Source organism: Scyliorhinus torazame, chromosome 3 (assembly GCF_047496885.1).
Source record: "Scyliorhinus torazame isolate Kashiwa2021f chromosome 3, sScyTor2.1, whole genome shotgun sequence".
Classification (NCBI taxonomy): Eukaryota; Metazoa; Chordata; class Chondrichthyes; order Carcharhiniformes; family Scyliorhinidae; genus Scyliorhinus; species Scyliorhinus torazame.
In genome coordinates, this window is record NC_092709.1 from 45,885,489 (window position 1) to 45,900,418 (window position 14,930).

The following is a 14,930-nucleotide window of genomic DNA, read 5'->3' on the forward strand; positions in this document are numbered from 1 at the left end:
AAGGACCTGGGTCACTGTCCGCGTGGAGTTTGCACATTCTCCCAGTGTCTGCGTGGGTCTCACCCCCACAACTCAAAGATGTGATGGTTAAGTGGATTGGCCATGCTAAATTGCTCTTAATTGGAAAAAATGAATTGGGTACTTTAAATTTATAAAAAAATACGATTGCCGCTTGTTGGAAATGGCACTTGTGTGGGAAAATGTTATTTGACACTAGTTAACTCAAGTTTGGATATTGTCCAGGTCTTGCTGCATTTGGACATGGGACTGCTTCAGTGTTGGAGGTGTTGCGAATATGCTGAAAATTATGCAACCATTGTCGAACATCCTCACTTCTGACCTAATGTTGGAAGCAAGGTCATTGGTGAAGTAGCTGAAGATGGTTGAGTCCAGGATATTATCTTGAGGAACTCCTGCAGTTATGTCTAGTAACTGAGATGATAGACCTCCAATAACCACAACCATCTTCTTTTGAGCTAGGTATGTCTCCATCCAGCCGAGAATTTCCCCCCATCATTCCTAGTGACTCCAATTTTTCTAGGCCTCCATGATAACTTGGTCAAATGCTGCCTTAATGTCAAGGGCACTCACTCTCATCTCACCTGGTGAAAATGCTCTGCCCCAGCGTGTGCTGCTGGCAGATTCAGTTGAGGGTCTCAAAAAAAAGAGAATTTGCTAATAATCAGAAGTAAAAAAATTGCAAGGCCATAGGGAAAAAACAGGGGAGTGGAACTAGGCGAATAGTTCTTTCAGTCGACACAGAAATGACAGGCAGAATGGCTTCCTGTGCTATAACCATTCCCAGATTCCTCTTTCTGAAGTTTGTTAGTGTGTATTACAAAATGTAAGTAACAGAAAAAAGGTTCAAAATGTAAGGGTAGATGTCTGAATTAGTCACAAAATTGTAAAGTGAACAAAGATACATCCCATAATGTAGATGCAGATGGAGAGGGGTTGAGGAAGGGAATGCCAGAATGTAAGCCCTAGATGGGTGAAAATACAATCACCAATGTGGGGCAAAGTGAACATGGTATGCACAAGGCCAAACAGAGGCATGCAGAGTTTTGTGTTTGGGAGAGGGTGGAAAGTGTTGAGGGTTGTTATACCTGGGCAGCAGAGTTTTAGATAAATTTAAAGTTTAAGGAAGGTGCAAGTTTGAAAGCTGACCAGAACATTGGAACATCTGACAGAGGTACAGATATTCAATACAGCAGCAGATAGGTTGAAGCAATGGTGGAGGCAGGCAATGTTATAGAGGTGGGCCGGGATTCTCGGACCCCGCGTTGGGTCGGAGAATCCCCGGGGGGGACGTGGGAATTGCTCCCCGCCGCTGGCTCGCCGATTCTCCGGCGCCGATTTTCAGGCGCCCGCGGGATTGCCGCCGCACCAGTTGGGGGCGTTGAAAGCGCACTCCCCGGCGATTCTCCGAGCCTCAACATGCAGAGTGCCTGATGAGTTCGGCCGAGTCCCGCCGGCACGGGTTACGTATGGTCCCACTCGGCGGGACCTCTGAGTTCTGTCTGTGGGGGCCGTCCTGGTGGGGGGGCGGGGGGGATCTGACGCTGGCGCGGAGACGGGGACCCACATGCATGCGTGAACTCGCGCCAGCCGTGGCGTGCATGCGCAAACCCGCGCAGACTGTGCCGCTGGCTTTCGGGTGCCGAGGTTGCAGAGACCACTCCGGCACCATACTAGCCCCCTGGGAAGGGGTGGATAGCTGCCAGGTGAGGCCCGTTGATACCAGTGGCTCGCGCCACTTTTCACGCCGCGTCAAAACTTGGCCGCAGGATTGGAGAATCCCGGCCGTGGTCTTTGTGATACAGGGGATACATCAGAGAGTCAGCTCTAATAGGAAGTAGGAATTGTAAACAGGAGAATGAAGTTGTGAGTAGCCTATTTCAACCCGAGTCAATGGCCAGCGAAGGGTACAGAATTGATGGCATGAACCAAACACAATAGTTTTGGTGATCCTAACCTTCAATTGGAAGAAACTGCAGTTCATTCAAGAATGGATGCTAAATAAACAATCTAACAACACAAAGGCAGTGGAAAGTTAGAATGGTGTGGTGCTCCTGTACATATAGAAGCTGATTTTGAAGGTTCCACTGTTAATGTCAAATCTACATGACATTCCCATTAGGAATCGTATGGGAAATTATTCCTTCACACAGCATAAAAACAGAAGACAAATCCAAGATGCTGTTCTTCTACCTTTCGTAAGGTTACATTGTTTCTTCTCATCCATCACGTCCTCCTGCTCTTCATCCTCCTGATCCTGTTCTCCTCTGACATCAGGCTGCATAGCGTCAGTCTTCTTATACTCAGCTGCCTCGTCAGGTTTCTAAAAAGAGTTGTATAATTTATGCTACAGTTTGATATTTCTTCCATTAAGGTCAAACTCAAAAAGTCATGTATTTTTTTGAGAAGTCCAGTTCAAAGTCATCTTTAAATTCCCCCTCTCCTCCCTTTGCTTCCTCTCTCCCTCTGCTTTCCCTCCCACTTCAGGGTTTGCAACTGTGGTTGGATATATTCCTCCAGACTTCAGCAAAAGATTTCTTACCTCCAGCCACCTTAGAAAACCTCCTTTCTGCACATCACCAATACTTAAAGAAACAATAAGCTTAAGTATTCAAAGAAAAATTAAAAAAAACCATTTATTACGTCTTTGAGTCCAGTAAAATCCTGGAAGGTTGTCAATCCTCAAGGCTCTTTATAGTCCAAACTGATCAAAGATTCCCTCTAGACTAATAAAGTAAATAAAAATCTCAAAACCTGCCAGCATTCTTCCTCCCATACACCCGTAAAGCCTACTTTACACTTGAAAAGTTGTAATTCCACACTTGGCAGGCACATTTTAGTATTTGCCCAAGTGGGCACAGGCAAGTGGTGGTAAGTTGTGTGACTTTTTCTTACCTTGCTTGGCCAGCAGAACAGCACAATTAGCCCTAAAGGTAAAATAGCTGTCAGGATGTAAATAATCCAGAGCCAAGGACGCTCTTCTGCTGCAGTTGTCAACTGACCCAATACACCTGGCTGAAAAGGAAAAAAGATGAACTCCTGATTCAGATCAAACAATTACCTTTATTTAACACACTAGTTTGCTCTGGAAATTTCAAGATCACTGTGGGTAAACTACACCACCATAGTTGCATCAGTGATCCTATAAGGTCAATTAAGCTTGGGTCTAAAACTCATTTTTAAACTGACTTATTTTATCAATGGAATGCTCTTTAAAAAAAAAAACAACTAACCTCCGAAATGGATGGTGGGTGACAGAAGAAACAGAAAAAAGTAAAAATATGTTAGATTAGACAGCGGGAGAAAGTAAAAGTAGTAAAAGAAAAAAAATCATAAACATTGTTTAATTAAAATGCAAGTGTATCTTCTTAGTTTTATAGTTTTTTAACAACAAATTTAGAGTACCCAGTTATTTTGTTTCCAATTAACGGGTGAATATAGCATGGTCAATCCACCTATCCTGCACATCTTTGGGTTATAGGGGTGAGACCCACGCACACACGGGGAGAATGTGCAAACTCCACACGGACAATGACCTGGGGCCAGGATCGAACCTGGGACCTCAGCACTGAGGCAGCAGCGCTAACCATTGTGTCACCGTGCAGCCCATTCTTAGTTTAGTTACAAGAGTAATCAAACTACCCTTGATTAAAGTAACTTTAACACCAGACTCTTGTTTTCAAGTTCATACTATGGGACACAAAAGTAAATAATAGATAAATAAACCAGTCAATTCAGACAGGAATTTCCCCAGATCCATCAGCAATCACAAAAGTTTAAAAATGTGATGCATATAAAACAAAAACTAAACAGAAAAATACATTTAATGCAATTAAGAAATGGGGGGGAGGGGGTCCCTGAAAAGCAGTCAACAGCTCATAAATGAATACCCTGTACAAGAATACTGCAACCAATAAAACTCCACAAATAAAATATTTAAATGTTACAATTATATTTTGAAAAATCTGCTATATTAGTCAATTATTGATTCCATATGTTTAAATGTATGAAATCTGTGAAGAAGCACTTGAGCTGTATTTTTAAATGAGATGGTAGATTAATGTAATTGTGTATTCCTGGCCAGAAATACCTACCTGTAGTGGAAATGTGCACTTGTAGTGGAAATGTGGTTATCAGGCAAACTAAAGCAGACAGATCACAACTAACGACGAAAATTTGTTTAATATGAAACAAAATACACAGTATGAAGTTTTTGTTTTAAATGTGAGAAAAAAAAGCTTTTTCTCTGGCTTTTCAAAAATAAAAGCAAAATATTCTGGATGCTGGAAGTCTGAATTAAAAACAGAAAATGCTGGAAAAATCTCAGCAGGTCAGAGTTAACTTTTCAGGTTGATAACCTTTCAATGTAATTTAAATGTTTTTCCCAGACACAGGGGGCGGGATTCTCCCCTACCCGGCGGGGCGGGGGGGTTCTGGCGTAATGGAGTGGCGGGAACCACTCAGGCGTCGGGCCACACCTTTAGGGGCCAAGTCCTCACCTTGAGGGGCTAGGCCAGCGCCGGAGTGGTTTCTGCTCCTCCGGCTGGCGGGAAAGGCCTTTGGCGCCACGCCAGCCGGCGCCGAAAGGTCTTCGCCAGGCGACGCATGCGCGGGAGCGTCAGCTGTATCATCCCCGCGCATGCGCAGGGGAGGGGGTCTCTTCCGCCTCCGCCATAGTGAAGACCACGGTGAAGGCGGAAGAAAAAGAGTGCCATCACGGCACAGGCCCGCCCGCGGATCGGTGGGCCCCGATCGCGGGCCAGGCCACTGTGGCGGCACCCCCCGGGGCCAGATCGCCCCGCCCCCCCCAGGACCCCTGAGCCTGGCCGCGCCGCCTTGTCCCGCCGTTCAAAAGGTGGTTTAATCCACGCCGGTGGGAGAGGGTTGACAGCGGCGGGACTTCGACCCATCGCGGGCTGGAGAATCGCGGGGGGTGGCCCGCCGACCGGCGCGATTCCCGCCCCCGCCGACCGGCGCTGCGCGATTCCCGCCCCTCCGAATCTCTGGTGGCGGAGAATTCGGGACACGGCGGGGGCGGGATTCACGCCAGCCCCCGGCGATTCTCCAACCCGGTGGGGGGGGTTGGAAAATCGCGCCCAGGATTCTTTAAAAAGTTTACCACATTTTCAGGTGAGGTGACAATCCACTGATGTCAGTTAGACTTCAAAAAAATATTTACTCCATTGATGTGTTCCAATTTCTTTGGGAGATTTACATTTTGTATTGTCAAGATTCTTTTGTGTTCTTTGTTAACCACGAAATGAGCTGGTACATATTTACAAAGAGTATCAAACCACCCATATAAGACACAGAAATGGACCAAAAATGAAAAAATTCCTGCATCAACTAAGTGTTACTACCTAACTGCTAGTGCAAATCTAGTTCACAACAGTGTGCTTAATGCCTGACTGAAATTTTACAGGGTCAGATCATTTGTGTACTTTTTCGTGACTATTGGCAGAGAACTAGTCTAACGGAATATCATAAATCTGACTAGTAGTTCAAATTTAAAAGGGATGTGCACAATAAATCATAATGGGTACTAATGTTATTTCACATTTTGCAAAACTTCTGTGTGAATTTTAAGGGTTAGTCAGCTTTTGCCAAGGACCAATTTGTGCTAGAAAAGATGCAGCAGTTAAAATTTAGCGTGAATACTCAAAATTGGGTTCTTTTAAAGCACAAATCCTGTGCATGAAAGCACCCAATATGTATTTGATGTTTAGCAAAATGGAACTGTGGTTGTAAAAATAATCTGTGAGGAGGATTGCCCTGTTTGGTACTTGAGGACAACCTATCCAAAAGTCAGCAGTGCACAGTTTCTGGCAGCATGAAGACACAATTTTTAAAAAATCCATTTACAGGATGTGGGCGTCGCTGGTTAGGCCAGCATTTATTCCCCATCCCTTCATCATAATAGTCATTAACCTCTTTCCTGAAATGGAGAATAAATCTATGACATTAGGTTTTGGAAAGCTGTAGTTGTACACCAAATGGGAGAGAAATTAAAAACGTAATTATTTTACAATAAATGCACTTCACAATAACACAATTTCTGACATATTACACACCTCATTTGCAGTAGCCACCGTCTTCTTCAGCCTCCAACCATCTGCTGCCCACTGCTCAGACACTTCCTTCTCACCACAGATGATAAAGTTATCAAACAAGATGTCAGAAGTCATGGACCACAGCTCTAGACCAAGAGCAATGATTGGAGTCATCTTGTAAGGTTGCAAATCCTCAAAATAATTAGGATTTTGGATTTTCCTTGGATTCCATACACCCTGCATAAAAAATAAAAATAAAAGCTTTCCAAATAGGTATTTTTTCACATTTATCTCATGGTGTTACCAGTCTGCCTCCCTTCACCTTATTCTTCAGAATGGTGAAACTTTCTATTTCTGCAGATGCTGAGAAGGGAAGGAAGGAGACCAAATGCTTTGTCTTTACGTGTGCCAGGTTGGATTCCATACCTAAAGTAGGATACTATTTAAAACAAACAGCTTTTCAACTGGGAAACTCTTCCAAGCAATCACTGCCCTCTTCTTTCATCCTGTTTATATTCCTGGTTTTGGCTTCTTCCCACACTACTAATATATTGATCTCACCTTCAAGCTACATTTATTGAAAGATAGTTCATTAGTAAGGGAATAAAAGGTTATGGGGATAAGGCGGGAAAGTGGAGTTGAGTATTAGCACATCTGATCAGTTATGATTTCATTGAATGGCAGAGCAGACTCGATGGACTGAATGACCTACTTCTGTTCTTACATCTTATTCAAAGAATTTTACAATGTCCTTTCACAAACTGCCTTCCAGCAGTGAAACAGTGGCCTTATTATTGAGAGGAATGCGTTTGAATCATAGGATAGAACCACAGAATCACTACAGTGGAGAAGGAGGCCATTCGTCCCATCAAGTCTTCACCGACCCTCTGAAAGAGCCCTACACCCCTACCGTATCCCCATAACCCAGTAACACCACCATATCTTTTGGACACTAGGGTAAATTTAGCATGCCAATCCACCTAACCTGCACAGCTTTGGACTGTGAGAGGAAACCGGAGCAACTGGAAGAAACCCAAGCAGACACGTGGAGAACATACAAACTCCACACAGACAGTGACACCAGCTGGAATTGAACCCGGGTCCCTGGGGCTGTGAGGCAGCAGTGCTAACCACTGTAACACCAAGCCATCCTTGGTGTGTGGTAGAGTAAAGAAGCACGTGAGCCTGATGCTGAGTGGTGCATTGGGACAGGTCAGGGATGTTTAGCACAGGGCTAACTCGCTGGCTTTGAAAGCAGACCAAGGCAGGCCAGCAGCACGGTTCAATTCCTGTAATAGCCTCCCCGAACAGGCGCCGGAATGTGGCGACTAGGGGCTTTTCACAGTAACTTCATTTGAAGCCTACTTGTGACAATAAGCAATTTTCATTTCATTTTCCATTTTCATTTCATGTGTTGGTTTGGCCATTTTGTTTAAATAAAGTCTGGCTGTGGGGTGGAAACTGGAATTTGTCCGTAGCTGGAGAACTGTGGAAACGCTGTCTAGCGATCATTGAAAGGATTTGAGGGAAATCAGTTAGATCAGGGAGGCTCAGATTGCTCAAGAACCCTGGAAGGAACACTTTGCCCAAGTGAAGAAAGTTTTTAAAACTTACTGTGGCCAGTTGCCTCCTTCCACCATATGTCGCTGACTGGCAGCAGTTATGCTGTACTCCCACTGTACTCATGTTAGAATTACATTGTGGTGCTGGTGAGGCCTTTCGGTAAGCCCACGCTGCTTTTAGCAGGAACCTCATCAAAGACTTGAATCGCTACCTTCAATATTAGTGTTCTAGAACTTGGCAGATAGAAGGCAAGATTTCAACATTTTAAACCCCACCCAGCCCTTTGCTGTCAATGGTGGGGAGGAGGTGTCGATAAAATGGAGGTCTACTAAATCTCTAGGACCAAAATATTGGAGATGAGAAATTTTCAAACTACAGTTTCTCTAAGTGTAATGTTGATGCTTTGCAGGGATCTCGGCAGCATTAAAAAAAATTGTTCATGTAAACGTTGAGGATCTCTGTAATCAATTTCTTAAAGGATTAAAAACAAGTGACTGGGGAAGCTAAAGGGCTTAAAAACTCAATCCCACCTCCCCCCCTTATACTCAGTAGATACAAAATCCCAAATTATGTGAAACAGCCTTCTAGAAGTACTTTCACTGGTTTTTGAGAGGACTAGAAGTCAAATACCTGGTCTGATCCCAAGAGACTGAATTAATTTGTACCAATACACAAATAATCTGTTTTGCGTTGACACAAAAGTAGCTCTACAACTACAGCCTTGGATACATGATTATGATGCATTATACTGAAATGGGTGAAGTTTGGGAGAAGAGCCACAACACCATAAACAAAATTCACTTCCATAGAATCAATAGATGGCTCTTCAAGAACCATGGATTAAAGTTAGGCAACATTGACACCACTGTTTAAAAAAGGAGGTAGGCAGAAAGGGGGTAATTATAGGCCAGTGAGCTTAACTTCGGTAGTAGGGCAGATGCTGGAATCTATCATCAAGGAAGAAATAGCGAGGCATCTGGATGGAAATTGTCCCATTGGGCAGACGCAGCATGGGTTCATAAAGGGCAGGTCGTGCCTAACTAATTTAGTGGAATTTTTTGAGGACATTACCAGTGCGGCAGATAACGGGGAGCCAATGGATGTGGTATATCTGGATTTCCAGAAAGCCTTTGACAAGGTGCCACACAAAAGGTTGCTGCATAAGATAAAGATGCATGGCATTAAGGGGAAAGTAGTAGCATGGATAGAGGATTGGTTAATTAATAGAAAGCAAAGAGTGGGGATTAATGGGTGTTTCTCTGGTTGGCAATCAGTAGCTAATGGTGTCCCTCAGGGATCAGTGTCGGGCCCACAATTGTTCACAATTTACATAGATGATTTGGAGTTGGGGACCAAGGGCAATGTGTCCAAGTTTGCAGACGACACTAAGATGAGTGGTAAAGCAAAAAGTGCAGAGGATACTGAAGTCTGCAGAGGGATTTGGATAGGCTAAGTGAATGGGCTAGGGTCTGGCAGATGGAATACAATGTTGACAAATGTGAGGTTATCCATTTTGGTAGGAATAACAGCAAAAGGGATTATTATTTAAACGATAAAATATTAAAACATGCTGCTGTGCAGAGAGACCTGGGTGTGCTAGTGCATGAGTCGCAAAAAGTTGGTTTACAGGTGCAACAGGTGATTTAAGAAGGCAAATGGAATTTTGTCCTTCCTTGCTAGAGGGATGGAGTTTGAGACTAGGCAGGTTATGCTGCAATTGTATAAGGTGTTAGTGAGGCCACAACGGGAGTATTGTGTTCAGTTTTGGTCTCCTTTCTTGAGAAAGGATGTACTGGCACTGGAAGGGGTGCAGAGGAGATTCACTAGGTTAATCCCAGAGCTGAAGGGGTTGGATTATGATGAGACGTCGAGTAGACTGGGACTGTACTCATTGGAATTTAGAAGGATGAGGGGGGATCTTATAGAAACATATAAAATTATGAAGGGAATAGATAGGATAGATGCAGGCAGGTTGTTTCCACTGGCGGGTGAAAGCAGAACTAGGGTGCATAGCCTCAAAATAAGGGGAAGTAGATTTAGGACTGAGTTTAGGAGGAACGTCTTCACCCAAAGGGTTGTGAATCTATGGAATTCCTTGCCCAGTGAAGCAGTAGAGGCTTCTTCATTAAATGTTTTAAAGATAAAGATAGATAGTTTTTTGAAGAATAAAGGGATTAAGGGTTATGGTGTTCGGGCCGGAAAGTGGAGCTGAATCCACAAAAGATCAGCCATGATCTCATTGAATGGCGGAGCAGGCTCGAGGGGCCAGATGACCTACTCCTGCTCCTAGTTCTTATGTTCTTATTAAAAATAAGTCTAACTTAGCACTGCTCCCTCAGAAACTATGAAAGTAGAAAACAATATGTAAACCTGCATATCTGTGAGCTTAAAACCATAGGACACCATTGGATCCATCATCTCGAAGTGAGAGCTAGCTTTTATATTAGAGGTATCCATTCTGAATTAAAGTAAAGTAAATAAAATACATGTTTGAGAAGGAAAAAGAATATTTATTCTATTCCCGTTTATATTTTGTACTCTGAATGATTTCCAGATGGTGCTAAAGCATTCCAGAGGAATGAGAGGATCACATATTAGGATGCAGCTATCCTGCCAACCATCCAAGAGCATATATCCAATATCCTAATTCATTACGATCTTAATTCAGTTTTTCATCACTTCTTCTATGCTATTGTGTCCATACAAATGGGTGCCCAGCTACATTAGGAGCTTTGATACTCAGGTTTAATAATTACAAATAACAATCTTAAGATTTTGTTGAGTACCTGGTAGTTGGGATTATCAATTGTAGATGGTTTCCATTTTCCTTTGTAATTGGGGTTGTTCATCATAGATGGTTCCCAAACTCCACACCCAGGAGCAGTTTCACACTTTGGATTAGGAATCTGGGGAGCTTCCCACTCACCATCCATTTCTTCATCCCTGAAAACAAAATTACATTCGGAATGCATTTCCTATATACAGAACACTGATATATACATGTTATTTATCCAATTTCAAGAAAAACAAGATTGAATAAAATTTACAGGTCTTTGCATTAAAAAAGTTATATATGAAAACATAACGAGAGGACTGCAATGTTTGGGTGCTACTTTCCTGCCATTTCCTTCTCAGTGAATATAGGATCAACCTACACTACAATATCCTATTCTTGGATTCTAGAGACAGCAGAAAATTAGTTCACTTAGTCATTTTCTTCGAAAAAAAATGTTTTCCCCCTGATATTACTGTATACTGGCAGTACTCAATTATTATTGTGCACTGTTTTTAATGTCTGAAAATGGTATCAACAGAAAACACCTGCTGGATAAAGTATTTGCCCAAAAACAGACAGGGTATCATGTACTTCTAATCCCAGTCAGCCATATTTAATTGACAGTCAACTATATTTAACTGGCACTCATCTCTTCAGCATGCATGTTTATTCATCGGCAAAATATTCCAGTCTCTGGATCATTGGAGACCAGATGCAAGATTGTCGATCAAAATCCTGTCATGCCTACTTCTGTGGGAATTGCCTGGGATATTTAAACTTAGGATGGGCAACTCTTCTCTGCTCCCTGGGACCCTGCTCCCTGGGACCCACTCTGCTCCCTGGGACCCTCTGTAAATGTCTCCAATGAGAGTTAGTTGTAGACTTTGGACAATTTATGTCGTGTTTAGGTGAATAGTTACCCAGGAAATGTTATAGATAGAAAAAAAACTAGTCTAACACCTAGCTAACTATACAATTGACCCTTCATCACCTCCCCAACCCGACTATGCCCCCGATCCCATGACTACCCCACTGACCACCCAACTAATCCACTTAAACCACCGACGAGCCCACCCGATTGAAACAACACCCTGACCAGACCCTCACCAAGCCGACCACCCCAACCTGACTACCCACTCAACCACTCTACCCGTCTCCCCGCTTACCCACTCACTGACATGAAGACTGGACCTTTAAATTTACCATATGCCAATTAATGCCATAAGAGGTGTGTCCTGTCCCCTGACTCGACTGCACTTGAGAATTCCTGTGCGCTTTTGAGAAAGCCGGGGTTGGAAGACCCCAGACGAAATGCGCAGTAGCATAGAGTCAAGGGAATTTGAGCACAGTGGCAATCCAACCATCATTGCTGCTGCTTGGAGGATCCAGACCATTCTGTTTAAAATCAAGATTTCTTCCATGTTTTCCATGGTAGCTCCTCTCAATCACTTTTCAATAAATTGTATACAGAAAGTTCAACTCATATTTTCACAAATACTACATGAGCAATAAACTAGTTATTTTAAACAAACAAAACATGGGATTGGAAGGGTCCCAACTTCGTTTAAAAGGGAAAATTAAGGTTATCTACTTTGGTAGGAGGAACATATGTGCGGTGCATTTGTTAAGCGGTAAGAGATTAGAAAGTGTAGATGTACAAAAGGACCTGGGTGTACTGAAGGCTAACATCCAGGTGCAGCAAACAATTAGGAATCTAATAATATGTTGGCCTTTATCGCAAGAGTGTTTGAGTACAGTAGTGAAGTCTTATTTCAACTGTATAGAACCTTGGGTGGACTGCACAAGGAGTAGTGTGTGCAGCTTTGGTCCCCCTACTTTAGTAAGGATACTATTGCCATAGAAGGAATGCAAAGGTTCACCAGACTTATTACAGGGATGACAGGACTGTCCCCTGAAGAGAGATTGGGGAAACTGGGCCTGAGTCCTCTAGAATTTCGAAGAATGAGATGTGATCTCATTGAAACCAAAGGGACAGATAGGGTAGATGCAAATAAAATGCTTCCCCTGGTTGGAGAGCCCAGAACCAGGGGACACAATTTCAAAATAAGGGAGCAACTACTTAGAACCAAAATAAGGAGAATTTATTTTACTCAAAAGTTGCAAATTTTTGGATTTCTCTATACCAGAGGGCTGTAGAAGCTCAGGCATTGAATGTGTTCAAGGTAGAGATTGACAGATTTCTAAATACCAATAACGTGAACGGTTAAGGGGATAGTGTGGGGAAAAAGGCACTAAAGGATGATCAGCCATGATCATATTTAATGATGTAGTTGGTTCGATGGGCTGAATGCTCTTATGTTCCTAAAAGAAAATAACCAAACCTTGGGAAAACATTGTAGGCTCATAATTTGTATAGGACATATACTTAATTAATAATGCAAACAAAACAATTTTTAAAAGTTACCAATCCTCTGGTTTCTCTGCACTGGGATCGGGGACATACTCTGCTTCATCATTAAGCCACCCCTCTGGTTTAACAGCATCTGGATCAATTATCTTTGCTGGAGCTTTTTCATCCCTGAAAGAAGATCCTTTATTTTGTAGTTGTGACTGTAGAAGTATTCAAAATTATGAAATATATAATACAAGTCCGCATCGGTAAAATGCAGAAAAACATATGACACCATATATATCAAACTAAACATAGCAAAGTAAACATGAAATGAAAACATTATAGAAGAGTCCCCTCATGATGTTACTCACCAGTCTTCAGGCTTCTGTGCATCAGGATCTGGGATCTTTGGTCTTTCATCCCAATCTTCAGGCTTCCTGTCATTAGGATCATCTATTTCTTTAGGTGGATTAATAGGTGGAGTCATATCCGACAGCATATTCCCTTTACTAACAACAGTTTGATCAATCAGCATCTCAAAACTATTATCTGGATTCAGCACTGACAGAAAGTAAAAAAAAAAAAATGGTTTTAATTCAGGGGAGATGGTAACCGTGGCACATTCAACAATGATCATGTAATATCATGCACATTGTTCTCCAAAGCTGCAGTCAATATTTCAGAATCATATGCGAAAGAAATGCTTCAGGAATACGTTACAGATAAGGACACTATTTTATGTATTATTTCTGATATTGTATGGTACAGCTTTCAATGTAAAGTTATTCAAAGCCATGGTATTTTGAAATGTGTGAACGCTTCACTGCCAGTGCCCATTGTTTTGATTTGGCCACAGGGGAAAGCACAAAAACAATTATCTTCAGTTTGTCCTTTCTCCTCTGAGGCACAGGTTTCTCCAGACCATCTCAACTACACAATTCAAATCATAAGCTCATTAAATATAATTAGTATGCATTTAGTATGCATATCGTAAACTAATAAATGACTTCAGCTTTGGGAAATTTGGAGACACATCAAATGAATTAAATCCATATGTTTAGGTTGTCAGAATGTATATCCAAAGGGCAGCACGGTGGCAAGGTACCAGTTCAATCCGGCTCCGAGTCACTGGGCAGGATTCACCGACCCCCCACCGGGTCGGAGAATCCTGGGGGGGGGGGGCTGCGTGAATCCAGCCCCACCGCCGGCGGATCACGCTATGCCGGTCGGGAGCCATTGGCAGCAATCCCCCCGGCAATTCTCTGGGCCCCGATGGGCCAAGCAGCCGTCGGTTTCTGGCCAGTCCCGCCAACGTCCATTGGACATGGTCCCACACAACGGGACCTGGCTGGTAGTCCGGCTGGTGCGGTCCCCGTGTGGGCACTTCTTCCTTCCGTGCCAGCTACTGTAGGGCTCCGCCATGGACGGCGTGGAGAAGACACTCCCCTGCGCACGTGCTAGAATACGCCTACCGGTCTGCGCATGCGCGGAACCACGCCGGCGGTTCTGCGCATGCGCTAATTCGCGCTGGCCCTTCGCCGTTGGCTTGCGCGGCGCCAGCCCCTCCGGCGCCGGCCTAGCCCCTGGAAGTGCGGAGGATTCTGAAACTTCCGGTCGGCACAACGCCCGAGTGGTTCACGCCGTTTGTTACGCCGGCATCGGGCCATCGCTGGGATTTGGGAGAATCCCGCCCATTGTCTTGTGGAGTTTGCACATTCTCCCCGGGTTTGCATGGGTTTTGCCCCCACAACGCAAAAAGTGTAGGGTAAGTGGATTGGCCACGCTAAATTGCCCCTTAATTGGAAAAATGGATTTGGTACCCTACATTTATTTTTAAAAAAGAATGTATATCCAAAAGGTAGGTAATGGGGGCAATTCAGTGAGCCCATTGCGCCCAGTGCGGAGTCGGACACGTTAGTTGATCGCGCACGCATGCCCCAATTGGGCTCCGTGTGAGGTCAACCGGAAGTGACCCGACTTGTTCTGCCAGATCCAAATATTTAAGTGAGCCTAATTTCTCATTTAAATACCCAGATGCCGGATTCACCAAGCACCACCTGCGAGACAACCCCAGGCCGCCGTTTAGGACTGGTCCACACTAATGTGGACCAAGCGTAATGGCACCTGGTGGGGGAGGGGGTGTTCTCCCAGGCCTCTGGAGACCCACACA

The 14,930-nt window shown here is 43.7% G+C and overlaps 1 protein-coding gene across 3 annotated transcripts in view; it reads right to left on the reverse strand.

The window, feature by feature from the left end:
- The window catches only part of LOC140408432 (calnexin-like), a 108,458-nt gene that overhangs the window by 18,825 nt on the left and 74,703 nt on the right, over window positions 1-14,930 (reverse strand). For all 3 annotated transcript variants that reach the window (XM_072495613.1, XM_072495612.1, XM_072495611.1), the window contains 6 exons: window positions 13,132-13,321; window positions 12,833-12,946; window positions 10,418-10,574; window positions 6,090-6,305; window positions 2,914-3,033; window positions 2,212-2,341 (listed from right to left, as the gene is read on the reverse strand). In XM_072495613.1, coding sequence (XP_072351714.1) covers window positions 2,212-2,341; window positions 2,914-3,033; window positions 6,090-6,305; window positions 10,418-10,574; window positions 12,833-12,946; window positions 13,132-13,321 — 927 coding nt within the window. The remainder of the gene's footprint in view (window positions 1-2,211; window positions 2,342-2,913; window positions 3,034-6,089; window positions 6,306-10,417; window positions 10,575-12,832; window positions 12,947-13,131; window positions 13,322-14,930) is intronic.